Genomic DNA, 18,361 nt, shown 5'->3' on the forward strand with positions numbered 1-18,361 from the left:
TCACCTGACCGCCGATTTTTTTTTTTTAAATTACAATAAAAATTTGGTGTTGCAAACACGGCCCTTCAGCGCCTCGGGGATGAAGACTTTAAGGCTGTGTGGGTCAATTGAACCAAATCTAAAACAATGACCCAGAGGTGGCTGTTTATACAAAGTCAGCCTTCCGGCGTCCCTTTCGGGAACATTCGGCTATTTATGACAAAACAACATCACCTGACTTATTCATGACTATTTTTATCATTTTTTTTTCAAAATAGAAAACTCAATATTGCAAACACGGCCTTTCAACGTCTCGGGGACCAAGATTTTTAAGGTTGTGCGGGTCAACTGGACCAAATCTTAAAAAATGACCCAAAGGTGGCTATTTATGCAAAGTCAGCCTTCCGGCGTCCCTTTCGGGAACATTCGACTATTTATGACAAAACAGCATCACCTGACTTCTTTATGACAAAATTAAAATTTGACATATATTTTTGTTATTTATTTGTATTTGGATTTTTTAGCAAAAATGGGGGGTTGGACATCGCCCGACTTATTTATGACATTTATTTTTATTTTTATTTATTTGTTTTTGGTTTTTTTAGCAAAAAGGGGTTGGACCCGATGAGGGTTGCCTACATATCTCACATCCGGTGAGAATCAAACCCGCGTAGTTCGGGCAAACGAGAAGGGAGTAAATAAACTATATATATATATATATATATATATATATATATATATATATATTATTTTTTTTGAAAGAACGACTTCTAAGAATTCCTTTTCTTTTGACTCGAACTTTGAGAATTTCAAAAGGAAGATAATAATTTTTTTTCGTTTTTTTTCATTTGTTTTTCTTATTCTGAAGAAAAAAGAAAATGTTTTTTTTAGAATTTTACCTTTAATAAAAGAAATGCTTAAAAAAATATTTTTTTGAACTTTGAATTTTCTTTTGAAATTTTTTTTTGGATTATATATATATTTATTTTGGAACAAATAATAAAATCACGTTCAACGCCCGACTCTATTTATATTTATTTTTTTATTTATTTTTGGCATTTTCACAGACAAGCAAAATAAAATAAAAAAAATATTTTAAAAACCAGACTCTTTTTCATTTTCATTTAATGGCAAAACAAACTATTTTTTTTTAATATTTTTGAAAAAAAACAAGACAGAACAATGATGATTTTTTTTCTATTTTTCCTTTGCTTTTAATATAACAAACTAACAAGACATTTTTTTTTCATTTTCAAAATTTCGGCAGAGTTTCGATACTACTCGGACATTGGTTTCTTTTTTTCTAACAATAAGTAGCCACATCTCTACACTGTTATTTTCTCCTCTTTTCCACTATTTTCTAATTTGTGGATGATGAAAACATACACAATCCTTTTTTTTGAATTTCCAATGCTTCTTTCTATATATATACATATATATTTTATTTTTATATTTATTATATTTTCAAAAATGTGGCATGGGGGACATAGGGAATTTCAAGACTTCTTGGATTCCGCAAATGTTCCCCATGTGCTTTTCAAAAATGAAGCGTGGGGGACATAAGGGAATTCCAAGACTTCTTGGATTCCACAAATGTTCCCCATGTGCTTTCCCAAAAAGCAAGCGTGGGGGACATAGGGAATTCCAAGGCTTCTTGGATTCCACAAATGTTCCCCATGCTTTGATTAAAATAACACCATGCTGGAAATGACCAAATGACCCATTCGCCCTTGACTAAATACAACATGTAGCACATAGGATGCCGAAAGATGGTCTATTATTTTCAGGTTGCTTGTCCTAGACGGACCCAACCCCTATGTTGAGTCCCCTAAGTCAAATGCACATGATGCAAATAAACGTTCCTACTAGGGATCCGGCATGTGGCTTTGTTATACTAGGTTCAAAAACCTGGGTCGGTGTTCTAGACAGTGTACCCGAGCGGACAACTCGAGCTGAGGAAGGAGCTCCTTTCCGGGAACCAAAAGGCCAGCCGGCTTAGAAACTTTCCGAGCCTCTTTTATTCAGGGTATGACACTAACAGAATAGGGAGTCTCAACCAGTAAGCACATCCCCGGAGGTAAGAAGAGAAAGGTTTCGGCACAGTTTATATACAGTTCAAATAATATCAAAGCGGTAAAAGCAGCATTTAGCACATTAGGCTCAAAACATGTAATAATCAGATAATAAATAAAGCCAAATAATAACAATTATTCTAAGCTCGAATTCTTAACCCTGAACCAGTGGTTCTGGGTTCACTTCATCCCCAGCAGAGTCGCCAGAGCTGTCACACCTCCTTTTTCCGCACCCGAGGGGCGCAGGGGAGTTTTTCCAATTAAAGGACAATCGAAACGGGATTGGTTTATTTATTTCAGAGTCGCCACTTGGGAGATTTAGGGTGTCCCAAGTCACCAATTTTAATCCCGAATCAAGGAAAAGAATGACTCCATATTACAGTCTGCATACCAGAAATCCGGATAAGGAATTCTGTTAACCCGGGAGAAGGTGTTAGGCATTCCCGAGTTCCGTGGTTCTAGCACGGTCGCTCAACTGTTATATTCGGCTTGATTATCTGATTTTATACAAGTGTGAACTTATGTGCAAAATTAAACTCTTGACCGCTTTTATTATTATTTTTTACGAGAATTGCAACGTCGTGAAAATATATCTCGAACCACGTTACATCAATGCACCCGTGGTTATTGACATATCTTGACTCTGTTGAGATTTGAATTTGGGTCACATAAATGTGCACCCGAATTAAGAAAAATAAGTTATTAAGACGCGCCTAAAGCAACTAACGTATTGTTATTTTGGAGAAAGCCGTGAAATTTGCTAAACGGCATGTCCCGAATTCTAAGTATTTTTAATATATATACATTTAGAGGGACCCGCACCTTGTGCATTTTTTGTTTGTCGTGGCTCGTCTCATTCATTATTAAAAAAAGAATTTGCAATGTCATGGAAGTGCATCTCGGACCACGCCACAATCAATGTACCCGTGATTAGAGACACATTTCGATTCCGTTGAGATTTGGATTTGGGTCACATAAATGTGCACCCGAGTTTAGGAAGATAAATTATTAAAGGCGCGCCTAAAGCGACTAGCGCATTATTATTTTGGGTAGGGCCGTGAAATTTACTAAACGGCCCGTCCCGGAATCTAAGTATTTAATACATATATTTTGCGAGGGCTCCGCAATTTGTACATTTTTTATGTGGCGAAGCTCGTCTCGTTTTTATTATTTGAGGGCAAACTTACGGCAACTACGATTTTCTACCAATGAAATCATCCGAGGTTAAACAAAAAAACAACAATTCTAACAGGTAATAATATCCATGGTAAAAATGAAAAATAGAATAACCTCGTTCATATGCTCACATTTACTTTAAGCATGCAGTAACTAAACAAAGAATAAACATTTTTAACACAACAATAAAAAATTGCATTGTTGACATTCATAAATATTGAATATTCTCATTTTTTTGCCTTGAACCATAATATGCAAAACGAATGAAATGAAACAAAGGACGAAGAACACCAACCTTCGAACCTCGACAATCCTAGAACGACAAACAGTGCCTCCTACAGAACTCGAACCGGACCTCACTCGACGAGGAACAATGATGAAACCTCGGACAAACATCTCAACGTACCGGACCTCGACGAACCAAAGACGACCTCAATGGACTGCACGACGATAGTGAAGGAACAACGATAACGTGGGCTGATTGGTTGTCGTGTTGGACAGAACAGCTGGAGCAGTGGTGGTGGGTCGACGAGGGTGATGGGGCTGACTATGGTGGTTTAGGGTTCTTGTTCGTTTTCTGGTTTTTGCCGGAGAAGAACGTGACGCAGCAGCAGCATCAACAGCTGCTACTCGACAGGGGGTCCGGTGGTTTGAGCGTTGGGGGGTGCGACTGGTTTGGGTTTGTTTGAGGACGGAGCAGCTGTGGGGGGTTTTAACAGTAGGGTTGCGGGTGGTTGACGGAGGTGGAAGGGTTACGATGGTCGCCGGATTCTGCTGGTTCAGCAGGTGGTCGTGGGGGTGTGACTGGTTTTAGTTGACGACGGAGGCGAAGTAACAGTGCTCGTCGGATTTAAATGGAGGAAGAAAGCGAGGGTCGTTCGGACGTGAGGAGGGCGTCGCGGCTGGTTTTGGGTAGGTGTTTGGACGAGATGGTGATGGAGTTGGACTGGTAGCTTGTAGCGACGATGGAGGGGGCTAGGAGGAGGAACGATGGTGGTCTGTTTGGTGGTGAAGAACGTGAGGCAGTAGGGTTTTTGGTTCTTCTTCCCTTGGAAGAAGAAGATGATCAGTGGGTTCTTCAAATTTTCCAAGTCCTCCTTCCAAAATTTCAAAAAGTCCTCCCCTCCAAAAATGTTTGTCCGTGTATTTAGTATCCCTTTGCTAGGAAAATGAGCCCCACGCGTGGTGGGGTTCAAGACTTGTGTCCCCCACGCGTGGTGGGGTTCCCCGTGTACGCGATTCCGTCCGTGTTCCCCACGCGTGTCCCCTCATGTGTGGTGGACTCGGATTATTATGGGCTAGGTCCGAAATTAGGCCTAAAAGCGGATAATTTGAACCCGAATATTATTCTTTTGCCCGGACCCGATTAAGAACACAACGTTGTTCGACTAATCCTATGTAAGCAAAATAACTACAAAAATAAGACTAATATTTAAACAAAACTATATCTTTTTTAATATATTTTTCAAGATTTAAAATAGCTACAAAATATTAATAAAACTATTTTTTGTAATTTTCGTTTTTATATAAGGATAAAATATAAAGTAATATTTTTTGTATTTTTTTCAAAAAATTAAAATGACTACAAAACATTGATAGAACTATATTTTTTGGTGATTTTCGAAATTATATAAAGTACAAAAATAAAATGCAATTTTTTTATTTTTCAAGTTTATGAGAAATACATAAACTAAAATTTATATATATATTTTTTGTAATTTTTCCTTTTGCGACGAAATAAAGTAAAAATAGTCAAAATAGCTATATTAGACCTAAATTAAATATTTAAGCTAAAAATGAAAAAATTCCCGGGGAGGGTCAAAAATCAGGTGTCTACAGTGGGAAGCACGAATGAGGAAGAGCGAAGGTCGTGTAGGGAGTGCTATAAGAAGGCAAGGAGAGAGGCGAAGCTCGCAGTTGCGACAACCAAGACTGTAGCTTCTGAAAGATTGTATGAGGATCTTAGGGGCAAATGAGTGGATAAGAAGCTATACAAGTTAGCCAAAATTAGAGAGAGGAAGGCTCCAGACCTGGATCGAGTGAGGTGCATCAAAGACGAAGATGGTAAGGTATTAGTGGAAGAGGCGTTTATCAGACGTAGATGGCAGGATTACTTCCATAGACTCTTGAACGAGGAAGGGGATATGAAGATCGTGCTGGGTGAGTTGGAGAACTTAGAGAGTCAGAGAGATTTTGGGCTTTGTAGGCGTATTACGTGTGAGGAGGTTTATGTGGCTATACAGAAGATGATCAGGGGTAAGGCGACGGGGCCTGACGTGATCCCGGTGGAATTTTGGAAAGAAGCGGGTAGGGTAGGCTTGGAGTGGCTTACTAGCTTGTTTAACGTCATTTTCAAGACGAAGAAGATGCCCGAAGATTAGAGGTGGAGTTTGATGATTCTGTTGTACAAAAACAAAGGTGATATCCAGAACTGCAACAACTATAAGGGTATCAAGCTGTTGAGTCATACTATGAAGGTCTGGGAGAGGGTGGTGTAGAAGAGAGTGAGGACTTGCATATCTATATCTGAAAACTAGTTCGGATTTATGCCGGGATGGTCAACCACAGAAGCCATTCACCTTGTGAGACGATTGGTGGAGCAGTATAGGGAGAGGAAAAAGGACTTGCACATGGTGTTCATTGACCTTGAGAAGGCTTATGACAAATTCCCGAGGGAGGTGCTATGAAGGTTAGCGAAGTCCCGATAACGTACATTAGGGTGATTAAGGACATGTACGAAGGCGCTAAGACTCGGGTGAGGACTGCGGGAGGAGACTCAGAACATTTCCAAGTGGAGATAGGGTTATATCAGGGATCAGCCCTTAACCCATTTTTGTTTGCTCTAGTGTTGGATGTCCTGACTTGTAACATACAAGGGAGGGTTCCATGGTGCATCCTATTTGTTGATGACATAGTCTTGATTGACGAGATGCGAGAGGGTGTTAACGCTAGATTGGGAGTTTGGAGACAGACGCTGGAATCCAAAGGTTTCAAGTTGAGTAGGTCGAAAGCTAAATACTTGGAGTGCAAGTTCTGTGAGGAGATGCATGAAGAAGAAGTGGAAGTAAAGATTGATACTCAAGTCAATCCCACAAGAGATAGTTTCAAGTATATTGGGTCTATAATCCAATGAAGCAGGTAAATTGACGAGGATGTTACTCACCGTATTGGAGCGAGTTGGATGAGATGGAGGCTAGCTTCGGGGGGTTTTATGTGATAAGAATATACCGCCTAGACTTAAGGGCAAATTCTATAGGGTGATGGTTAGACCAGCTATGTTGTATGAAGTTGAGTGTTGGCCCATCAAGAAACCCCATGTCCAAAAGATGAGCATAGCAGAAATGAGGATGCTGAGATGGATGTGTGGTCATACCAGGAAAGACAAAATCAAGAATGAAGTTATCAGGGACAAGGTAGGAGTGGCATCTATCGAAGCCAAGTTACCGGAATCGACGATGCGATGGTTTGGGTATGTGAAAAGGAGAGATATAGATGACCCAATCAGGAGGTGTGAGAGGTTGACCATGGTGGGCGTGAGGAAGAGCAGGGATAGGCCTAAGAAGTATTAGGGAGAGGTGATTAGGCAGGACTTGTCAGTGTTTCACCTAACCGAGGACATGACTTGCGATAGGAAGGTGTGGAGGTCGAAAATTAAGGTGGTGGGTTGACAGGTAGTTGCCAGTTTTTCATAGGTTCACAGTAATAATTGTAATATTCTTGTTGTGGGTTGAAAGTTACTTCCTTCTAGTTTGTTATTGTATCTGGTACTTTGCAATCACGTCCTTTGTTTTTGTAAATTGCTACTGGGATTGTTGCTCTGATTGTTACTGTTTGATTCTACTTTTTCTTCCCTTTTATTGGATATTGTTGCCCCCTGATGGTTACTATTTGATGCTACTTTTTCTCCTCTTTGCTTATCGCCTTTCTCCCCTCCTCCCTCTTTCCTCATCTTCTTCTCCCCTATTCTTGAGCCAAGGGTCTTTCAGAAACAACCTCTCTATCTTTTCAGGTAGGGGGTAAGGTCTGCGTACTCACTACCCTCCCCAGACCCCACCTGTAGGATTATACTGGGTATGTTGTTGTAAAATAATTGAAAGGACTAATAAGTAAACTATTCAAGTAATTAAAATGCAGGAAAATCAATTTTAAAGCTCTAAAAATTATGGAAAATTATATAAAAATGCTTGTATAGAAACCGGAGCGAAGATTGCTTCCATTGGAAGAACGGTTACTTCTTGGATTACCTGCAAAACTTAAAACACAATGCATGCAAATATATATGGATTATTGCGAGAATTTAAACATGATGCAAATTCCCTTTGGACCATGAAGATTGTCTTCGGACAGTGAGGATGATATCCTAAGACCATGATGTCCGAGGCCATGAAGCATGTGATAAGGGATTCGCATGCCATGAAATGATGTCCGAGGGCCATGAGGATGGTGCCTCTGGACTATGACGCCTTTGAATAATGATGTGCAATTTTGAGTGATCCTCGGGCCATGGAATGGTGTCTCCCAGCTATGAGGATGATGCCTTCGGATTATGGCGCGTTTGGACAAAATGGCGATGTTTCAGACTATGGAATTCAAAGATATGATGCTTGGTCATATGCAAAAATGAGACAAGACAAGGCTTGGTCTTGTGTAAGATGAGGGCAGTGCTTAGCCCTAGATGAACAGAGGATAGTGCTAGGTCTTAGATGGCATAGTGGAGATAGTATTTAATCTTATGTAAGGAAAAGGCTTAGCCTCATGCAAGAAGAGGAGACAATGCTTAGTCTCATGCAAATAAGAGGGCAAATGTTTGGCATCATGCAAGGGAAGGGGAGACAATACTTAGTCTCATGCGATTTAGGGGGCAATGCTTAGCCTCATACAAGAAGAGAGACAATGCTTAGTCTCATGCTGGGAAAGGTAGCGCTTAGCCTTATGCAATTAGGGAGGCAGTGCTTAGCCTCATGCAGGAAGAGGAGACAATGCTTAGTCTCGATGCAAGGAAAGGCAATGCTCAGCCTTATGTAATTAGGGAGGCAATGCTAACCTCATGCAGGAATAGGAGATAATGCTTAGTCTCGATGAAAAGAAAGGAGACAATGCTTAGTCTCGATGCAAGGCAAGGAGACAATGCTTAGTCTCGATACAAGGAAAGGAGACAATGCTTAGTCTCATGCAGGGAAAGTCAGTGCTTAGCCTTATGCAATTAGGGAGGCAATGCTTAGCCTCATGCAGGAAGAGGAGACAATGCTTAGTCTCATGCAAGGGAAAGGCAGTGCTTAACCTTATGCAATTAGGGAGGCAATGCTTAGCCTCATGCAGGAAGAGGAAGTGTTTAATCTCATGCAAGGAAAAGGCAGTGCTTAACCTTATGCAATTAGGGAGGCAATGCTTAGCCTCATGCAGGAAAACAATGAGTGATAGTGAGAAAGTAGGGTATTTCTTAGCTGGAGGTATTCACGCTAGATAATTTGTTGTCTTGGAGGTAGTGACTTGATATATCTCCGGATATTGTTGTCTTATCATGCCTGCATAAAGAAAAATTGTGAGTTCTGTGGGGGGAAAGATTGGTTCGTGCTTCCGTTTTCTTGCTCTATCTTTGCTCCTGTCTGGGCAACATCTGGCTATTATAGAAACAACATTTTCGAAAAAATATGCATGCATTTGCAAAAATATAGCTATTTGAAATGTAGTAGTATGTGATATCAAATAATTTAGATGAACCGGTGACTGTGACGTATTTTAGATACATTGCGACCTCCTTGCCTTAGAATTTTAAGTGTTCCCCTCAAAATTCTACCCCGGTTTAAATGCATACTTCTGACAATACTTTTTGTCTATTCCGCATATGACAAAGTTGGCTGAACTTGCGATCTTGCCCCAGTTTCTGATCATGGGGGAAATGAAGATTTTATTAAGATGTGACCGGACCCACAGGGCTGCCTATGTATCCATTCTTAAATGGGAATCAGGTCAAGCGTAGTTCAGTTACATCAAATGAAGAAAATGTAAGCAATCCTAAATATAGTATCTCTTGACTGCGTCTGAGTTGATAGGTTTTGGCCAAATCTCTCTGTCCATTTCTGCAAGTATGAGTGCTCCTCCTGTTAGTACTCGGTGAACCATGTAGGGACCTTGTAAATTGGGTGAAAAATTCCCCTTGGTTTTATCCTTATATGAGAAGATCCGCCTTAGCACCAACTGCCCTGGTGTGAATTGCCTTGGCCTGACCTTTTTGTTGAAAGCTCTTGCCATTCTATTCTGGTAGAGTTGACCGTGACATACTGCATTCATTATCTTTCCATCAATAAGGGCCAATTGTTCATAGTGGCATTGTATCCATTCTGCGTCGCTGAGCTCAACTTCTTGTATGATTCTTAGAGAAGGGATTTCTACTTCGGCAGGGATAACTGCTTCAGTACCATAAACCAATAAGTAGGGAGTTACCCTAGTTGATGTGCGAACTGCGGTATGATACAGCTTCTCGTGCCATTATTTGTAATTATCTACCATTTTCCTCAATATCTTCTTGATGTTTTTGTTGGCGGCTTCTACAGCTCCATTCATTTGCAGCCTGTACGTTGTGGAATTCTTATGCTTGATCTTGAAAGTTTCACACATGGCCTTCATTAGATCACTATTGAGATTGGCGGCATTGTCGGTGATAATTGACTCTGGTACTCCGAACCGACAAACAATGTGATCCTGAATGAAATCTGCGATGACCTTCTTAGTTACAGCTTTGTAAGATGCGGCATCGACCCATTTTGTAAAATAGTCTATGGCTACTAGAATGAACCTATGCCCATTTGAAGCAGCGGGTTCGATTGGACCAATGACATCCATGCCCCAAATGGAGAAAGGCCAGGGTGCACTTGTTGCATTGAGTTCATTAGGTGGCACTCGTATCATATCAGCATGTATCTGGCATTGGTGACACTTCTGGACATACTTGATGCAGTCTATTTTCATAGTCATCAAGAAATATCCTGCTCTTAGTATTTTCTTGGCTAAGACAAAGCCATTAATGTGCGGTTCGTAGGTCCCGACATGTATTTCTTCGAGCAATCTGGATGCCTCCTTGGCATCGACACACCGTAGTAACCCCAGGTCAGGAGTACTTCTATAAAGAATTCCTCTGCTTTGAAAGAAATGGTTGGCTAACCTTTGGAATATGTGCTTTTGAGTATGAGTTGAGTGTTCCGGATACTCTCCCTTTGCTAAGTATTCCTTGATGTCATGGAACCATGGATTTCCATCACTTTCTTCTTCAACATGAGCACAATAAGCTGGTTGCTTATGAATTCCTATTGGGATAGGACCAATGAAGTTTTTGTCTAGGTGTTGTATCGTGGAAGATAAAGTGGCCAATGCATCTGCAAACTCGTTCTGAACCCTCGGAACATGTTTGAACTCTATCTTCGTGAACCTCTTGATCATCTCTTGTACATAGTACAGATATGGCAATATCTTGGTGTTCTTGGTAGCACATTCTCCTAAAACCTGGTGCACCAAAAGGTCGGAATCTCCAATCATCAGCAATTCTTCAACATTCATGTCAATGGCTAACCCGAGTCCCAAGATACAAGCCTCATATTCTGCCATATTGTTAGTACATGGAAAACTGAGTTTTGCAGATATCAGATAGTGTTGTCCTATTTCTGACACTAAGACAGCTCCAATACCCACTCCTTTGAAGTTTGCAGCCCCGTCGAAGAACATTCTCCAACTATCCTATGCTTCAGTGATATCTTCTCCTACAAATGATACCTCTTTGTCGAGAAGATATATTTTCAATGGTTCGTATTCTCCGTCTATAGGATTTTCTGCCAAATGATCTGCCAACGCTTGCCCTTTGACCGCCTTCTGAGTTACATAGATGATGTCGAACTCACTCAGTAGTATCTGCCATTTTGCTAACTTTCCCGTAGGCATGGGTTTCTGGAAGATGTATTTCAGCGGATCCATCTTTGATATGAGATATGTAGTGTATGCACAAAAGTAATGCCTCAGCTTTTGAGCTATCCATGTCAAAGTGCAGCAGGTGCGCTCCGGTAAAGAGTGTCGGGCTTCGTAGGGTGTGAATTTCTTACTCAGATAATATATGGCCTGCTCTTTTCTTCCAGTCTCATCATGTTGTCCCAGAACACAACCAAAAGCCCCATCTAGTATGGACAAATAAAGCAACAAAGGTCTCCCTAGTTCCGATGGTACCAGAACAGGTGGTTTAGATAAATACTCCTTGATGTTGTCGAAGGCTTTCTAACATTTTTCAGTCTAGCTTGTTGCAACATCTTTCTTCAGCATTTTTAAAATCGACTCGCAGATCACGGTTGATCGTGCTATGAAATGGATGATGTAGTTGAGACGCCCTAAAAAGCTCATCATATCCTTCTTGTTCTTCGGAGGTGGAAGGTCCTAGATAGCTTTGACTTTTGAGGGATCCAATTCAATCCCTCGGCGACTGATGATGAGTCCTAGAAATTTTTTGGTGGGGACTCCGAAGGCACATTTTGCAGGATTCAGTATCAGATTGTACCTTCGAAGCCGATAAAGAATTTCCTCAAGTCTGCTATATGGTCTGTGCTTCGTTTGGATTTGATGATGATGTGATCCACATACACCTCTATTTCCTTGTGTATCATGTCGTGGAAAATGGTTGTCATTGTCATGACCCAAACTGATGGGCCGCGACGGGTGCCTGAATCCTACCTGTCAAACACCCCTAAGTATGCGTCTAAGATATGAACCTGAATAACATCTGCTGCATTACGAAATTAACATACGTGAAGGAAACCTGCCATCAAGGCATATGTACGTATACATGTAGAATGCATCGGGTGAGCTAGCAAGGCTGATATAGACAACTATACATCCAAAACTAAAAGCCGACAAGGCCACATACAACTCAACTAGACACACAGTCTACAGACCTCTAATGGAAATATAACTGTACAAAGACGAGACTGAGCCACGTCATACCCATATATATATATATATATATATACACACAAACGTATCGTACCAAAATCAAAGCAGCTCCGGATCAAGTGGAGCACGCCAACTCTCGCTGATCAGGGATCCTAAGAAGGGGGACCGTCAACTTGCCTACCTGTACCTGCGGGCATGAAACGCAGGCCCTATGAAATAGGGCGTCAGTACGAAAAATGTACTGAGTATGTAAGGCATGAAAATTAGTACGTAAAAGATATAGATAAAACATGGAATATAGAAACACATATTTAAATTTGAATAACTTTGTAAATTCTGAAACGTTTATAATGTCATGCACGTGCGTATAAATGTTGTGCAATGCATAGGTATGAGTGTACATAATATCATCAAGCTACTGAGGACATCCCATAATATCATCTCGGCCACTGTGGGCAATATCATCAACATATACTAGATGATCAGATGGTGGTGCGTATATAACACCGTAACCTTTTCCCATATCCCATATACATATATTTACATATATACGCGTATATACATCTGGTCATGGGTCAATGCACATGTATAAATCAGTGAAATGCATGAAAAATACGTAATAATCTCAATATTCCTTCCGGATAAACTTTTTCAACTGTGTATTATTCTGAGACCCATGAACAGAAGATAATAATATTTTTCATGGGGAATCAAGAATATAGACACCCCTACTATTTCTATGAATAGAGTAATTTATGAAAACTGTATATTTGCGCGTTTCTTCAGTATAATTTGGACCATACCAAAAAAAGAAGGGAGGGCCTTAACATACCTGTTCCTGAATGAATCTGCTTCTGCGAAATATGGACGAAATTCTGCTTGAATTCTTGGACGAATTTGTTCTGCTTCTAACATTTTTGAACTAAAGAATGGTTTTAAACTAAAACTTGTTTCCAACGTTTTTTTAAGCTTGGTTGAAGCTTCTGTTTTTAATTCCTACTTTCAGAAAGGATCAAATTGATATTAAATCAAGTTCCTTTCAAGACTTATCTTGTTAAGTCACTTTAGACTGAGACACCTATACTTTTATTTAATGATTCATCTTCCTAATTAGTGGCCTTATGCCACATGGGAGGGTGGTGTATTTTAGTAATTTTTTATCCACTTATTAGTTAACTGGGTAATGTTCCATTACCCGGTAATTAACCAATTACCCGCATAATTTAAAAATTATCACAAATTACTTAAAATTCTATTTATTTTTAAAATACTTCATATATACTTTATATATTATACTACCGTGGTCATATGACCTTGCATGGTACTAGTTCATAATTATCGGGTATTATCGCTCGACCCGTATTTTATTCCAAATTGACCATTTTCAACGAAACTCGTTTTCTTTAATCTGTGTACCCTTTTATCCTTCATAAAACTTATTTATCATCTATTATAAATAACATAAGTATGCTAACGTCAAGATGATCTCATCCCCGAGTCTACGTCGATTATCTGAAAACGAAATTTTAACGTACGAAAATGCGAGATGTAACAGTCATGGCTCTCATGTAAGTGGCTCCAACATTCTTCAAACCAAATGGCACCATTTTATAGCAATACATCCCCCATGACGTGATAAAGGCTGTCTTTTCAGCAGCCTCTTCATCCATCCAGATCTGATGATACCCCGCGAAGCAATCCACAAAATATTAGAGGTCATGCTTGGCATAGTTGTCGATCAATATGTGTATGGCAACGGAAAATCATTTTTGGGGCTTGCCCTGTTTAAATCTCGGTAATCAACACATATTCTGACTTTTCCATCTTTCTTCGGAACTGGCACAATGTTGGCCAACCAAGTCGAATATTCAACAACTCTGAGAACCTTGGCTTTGATTTGCTTAGTGACTTCCTCTTTTATTTTCAAACTTATATTTGGCTTGAATTTTCTAAGTTTTTGTTTTACAGGTGGACACATGGGATCGGTAGGTAGCTTGTGAGCCACTATAAATGTGCTCAAACCAGTCATCTCATCGTAGGACCATGCAAAAATATCTTCATACTCTTTCAGGAACCGGATGTATTATTTCTTCTCTAACGGTGATAGGTGAATGCTTATACGTGTTTCCTTGACTGTTTTGGAATCCCTTAAGTAAACTGTCTCAGTCTCGTCCAAATTAGACTACCTGATTGTTTTCAAAGTTCTCCATTTCTCTAACAATTTCCTCAGGTATTATATCGTCTTCCAAATCCTCTGAATCACTATCCTTATATTGTGTTGTCTCATTACATGTCATAGCCGTAGGTTCATCGGGATAGGTAATAATAATGTTGTAGAGAGAAAATGTAGAGAATAATAATAAATACAAAAAATAGCAATGCATTAAAAAATCTTTAAAATGTTAACAAGTACGGCTCGATGACCCGAGCAATTATTTCAAAATAAAATACATTCAAACAAAATACTAAAAATGTCTTAGATGCTCAAAAATTGCATTTTGTAAAAATAAGTGATGCTAATCGCCAGGCCACCCAGGAACTCGACGGGCCCGGGATGGTACATCAGTCCAGTTATTGAGAACAACTCCTTTTCGACGATCTTAACGGTAAGGTCTTCCTCCTCTCCTCCTCAACTATCGCACTACAATCCATGTCTTTATCATCTAGAAACAACTTCCTTATACAAGTTAAGGCTTCATCTTCTTCAGACCCCCACATAATGTCAACTTGATGAAATGTCTGGTGCAAATGTGGTGCCGGTTGTTCCAGCGGATAACCACACCATGGTGGCGATCAATCCTGGTACTCTTGTCAAGTATATTCGTACCCAAGCCCGAAAGTTGTACCATGACGCTTTGGTTGCACCGTCTTGGTGATCCCCTGGAGCTTCTTGCCGAGACCCTTGCCAGGATCATGCCCTGTCTATAGTAGTATGCTTTCTATTTTGTTGCTCCACCATTTATCTTTTTCAATTGCGTTGACACGCTCCATGGATGATCACCTCCTGATGGTTCCATTCAAACTTCATAGCCTGATGTAGAGTAGAAGCCACTGCCCCAGCGGCATGTATCCAGGGCTGTCCCAACAATAGGTTGTAGGTAGCAAATATATCCAATACTTGAAACTCAACATCAAACCAGGTTGGGCCCATATGTAAGCTGAAGTTGGTCTCTCCAATTGTGGCCCTTTGAGATCCACCAAATACCTTCACATTCATGCTTCCTGCTCGTATCTTGTGCAGGCCTTTACCCAACCTCTTCAGAGTAGTCAATGGACATATATTGAGACTTGAACCCCCATCTATCAGGACCCTAGCCATGAACTTATCTTCGAATTGCACCATGGTATGTAGTGCCTTGTTGTTCCTTCCGGTGGCAGCTCATCTACATGAAAGGTAATTTTGTGGCTTTCCAGTACCTGACCATGTTGGCCATTTCCCAAATAGTGATGTTGGTACCTATATAGGCTTCACTTAGTACCTTTATCAGGGAATTCTTGTGTGTCTCGGAGTTTTGCAGCAGTGATAAATGGATATCTGAGCAGGAGTTTTGTTCAAATGGTCAACCACAGAGTATTCTCTCACTTGCACTTTTCTCCAAAGGTCGTCAGGACCAGTCTCAATGACAGACGACTTGGATGCAGCTTCTTTGCTTGTTCCTCCCAAGTGCTCGGGTGTATAAACCCTGCTAGTTCTAGTCATGCCTTGTGCTGCACCTGTTTCTTCCATTTTTGCTTTTTCTTTCCTCCTTGCTTCCGCAACATAATCCCATGGTATCGTATCAGACTTGTAAGATGGCGTGGGTGCTACCATCACGGTGAAGGGTGTGGTTACCTCAACTTCAAATGGTGCTGGTGCTATTACCTCGAATTCCAGTGGTGCCTGGGTTTGTACCATAATGGGCGTGAGGGTGACTGGAGATGTTTTAGGATCATCCCCTTCCCAAATAAGTTTGACCCTCCTACAGATAATACCCTAAAAGAAAGACTGGTGATTCGTCGATACTAAGGTTGATTTTCTGGATCCCATTCTTCATTGTCTCTATAACATTTACTCCCTCACCTCTGTGATCCGGGAGAGGATTGTTACGAACATTGGGTGCAGCCTCCTTTGCCTGTATGACTTTAGTGTCGATTAGTGACTGGATCTTGTCCTTCAGAGTGCGACACTCATCAATGGTATGGCCCTTCATGCCTACATGATAGGCACATGTCTTGTTCGGGTTAATCCACTGAGAAGAGTTTTCCATAGCAATAGCGGGAATGGGAGTGACATAACTAGCAGCTTTCAGTCTCTCATACAGTTGACCTATGGGTTCAACAATTGGAATGTATTGTCTGGGTGGTCTGCAGTCAAAGTTTGGTATGTGTTTTTGGTAATTTTGGCGGGCGGATGGTGGTGAGTGGTAATATACGGGTTAGGTGTTATAAGTGTGGTAGGTGGCAGCAAGTTGTTGGTATTTTAGGGGTGAAGGCTAGTATGCAAGTGGAGGTGTTTGGTATGTGAGAGAAGCCTTTGGACCTTGGGCTACCATTACAGCACCCTCTTCTTTCTTCTTAGAGATACCTCCTGACTGTAAAGCTTTATTTATGGCCTGGAGTGCTTCGAAATTTGTCACCATTCCACTCTTGATCCCTTCTTCTGCTTTCTCCGAGTTTGATGATATCAGACAATTTATAATTTTCAATAACCATCAGCATTTCATAGTATTACGGGTTTTGAGATCTGATGAAGAACTTATTCATCTGTTCTTCTTCAAGTGCTGGCCTTACTTTCGCAGCTTCAGATCTCTATCAAGTAGCATACTCGGGGAAGGTTTCCTTTGGTTTCTTCTTGAGATTTTGAATATAGAAAATGTCTGGTGCATTTTCTATGTTGAACCTAAATCTGTCCATGAAGTCTGATGCCATGATCACCCAATTAACCCACTTCTTTGGGTTCTGATTGATGTACTAAGACAAAACATCTCCTGCGAGGCTCCTTGTGAATAGCTTCATACGAATTTGTTCATCTTTGCCAACTTCTATAAGTTTGTCACAATATGTTATTAGATGCACTTTCGGATCACCAGTTCCATCGAACATTTCGAACTTGGAAGGTTTGTAACCCTCCGGCAGTTCTACATCTGGTTGAATGCACAAGTCCTCATAATTCAAACCTTCAATGCCCTTGCTATCTTCGACACTCTGAACTCTGCCAGTGATCTTCTTAAGTTCTTCCGCCATGTTCTTGATGAGTAGGTCCTTCTCGGTGGATTCTGGTGTATATAGGGTTTGTTGTGGGGTGTGGGGTAAATTTTTCACATATATGGGATTGGTTTGGTGGACTCCGGGAATCTGGGCATAATGGTGGTCATTGGTTGAGCTTTAGGGATTAGAAGTAGGTTGCGGTGCATTTTGATTAGTGTGGTAAGTGGTGGTTGTGGGTATTGAGTTGGATGGTAATGGTGTTATTGAGGAGTAGGTGTCGGTGGAGGGTTATGGTTCTGAGGAGGTGTGGTGTATTGATGTCGTGTGGGAGGATTCGGCGGGGGATTTTGGTTCTGTGTGTTTTGGGGAGGTGCCAGGCTTTGGGCGGTTGGGTTTTGTTGGTTGATATCAGGGACGTTTAAGGTGAGGGAAAGATTTGCCAAGTTCCGGACTTGCTCGAGTTCTCCTTGTAGCTCCAATATTTTTTGTTCCAGGTGTAAGACTAATTTGTGTTATGCTGGAGTACTTCGGTCATCCGAAGTTTCAACGTTTTCTGCATTGTCTTTTCTGATACCACTTAAATCGTCCATTTTTTCTTTCCCTTTACTTTTGCCTTTGGGATCACTTGGTGGAGGAGGTGGTGGAGGACCTATGGATCTAGTATGATATGCGGATGATGCCAGTATGCACAAACCAACCTTGGGGAATGGGAATAATCAAAATATAGAAAAATAAAAGGTAACCAAGTCAGTAAGGGATATTGAAAGAATGCTTGCAATATTGAACATGTTTTGCAAAATCATGCAATAAATTCGCGTCCTAATTTGGGGGACCTCGTTGTGCCCGAGGTAGGCCTAAGCGACACATAGGCTTGGAGAAAATTGATGCCAATAATTGCATCATTTCATTAATGCGAAAATGAATCAAATCCTTACTAAATCGATAATAATAAGAAAGTTACTAATGACATTTGACTTATTACAATCGAAATCTAAAACTAAGCTAGAAATCAGTAAAGA

General features: G+C 40.5%; 3 protein-coding genes across 3 annotated transcripts; 2 read left to right on the forward strand and 1 right to left on the reverse strand.

Annotated features, from left to right (window-relative positions):
* Positions 1 to 4,192: 4,192 nt before the first annotated feature.
* On the forward strand, positions 4,193 to 5,608 carry LOC138873056 (uncharacterized). The gene is made up of 2 exons (XM_070151490.1): positions 4,193 to 4,300; positions 5,216 to 5,608. Exons 1-2 carry the CDS (start codon positions 4,193 to 4,195, stop codon positions 5,606 to 5,608), a joined length of 501 nt encoding a protein of 166 aa, XP_070007591.1.
* Positions 5,609 to 6,487: 879 nt separating this feature from the next.
* Positions 6,488 to 6,796, forward strand: LOC138873057 (uncharacterized). Its single transcript, XM_070151491.1, has one exon. The coding sequence runs from the start codon at positions 6,488 to 6,490 to the stop codon at positions 6,794 to 6,796; it is 309 nt and encodes a 102-aa protein (XP_070007592.1).
* Positions 6,797 to 15,123: 8,327 nt separating this feature from the next.
* Positions 15,124 to 15,498, reverse strand: LOC138873058 (uncharacterized). The gene has a single exon (XM_070151492.1). The coding sequence runs from the start codon at positions 15,496 to 15,498 to the stop codon at positions 15,124 to 15,126; it is 375 nt and encodes a 124-aa protein (XP_070007593.1).
* Positions 15,499 to 18,361: the final 2,863 nt, after the last annotated feature.

Source organism: Nicotiana sylvestris, chromosome 7 (genome assembly GCF_000393655.2).
Source record: "Nicotiana sylvestris chromosome 7, ASM39365v2, whole genome shotgun sequence".
Taxonomy (NCBI): domain Eukaryota; kingdom Viridiplantae; phylum Streptophyta; class Magnoliopsida; order Solanales; family Solanaceae; genus Nicotiana; species Nicotiana sylvestris.

What these genes read in the sequence shown, in the direction of transcription:
- LOC138873056 (XM_070151490.1), top strand. Translation starts at nt 4,193, where the DNA reads ATGGAGGGGGCTAGGAGGAGGAACGATGGTGGTCTGTTTGGTGGTGAA. An exon ending in AAGAAGAAGATGATCAGTGG is followed by an intron (nt 4,301 to 5,215) that starts GTTCTTCAAATT and finishes GTGGATAAGAAG; the next exon opens with CTATACAAGTTAGCCAAAAT.
- LOC138873058 (XM_070151492.1), bottom strand. Translation starts at nt 15,498, where the DNA reads ATGGTGCAATTCGAAGATAAGTTCATGGCTAGGGTCCTGATAGATGGG.
- LOC138873057 (XM_070151491.1), top strand. Translation starts at nt 6,488, where the DNA reads ATGGTTAGACCAGCTATGTTGTATGAAGTTGAGTGTTGGCCCATCAAG.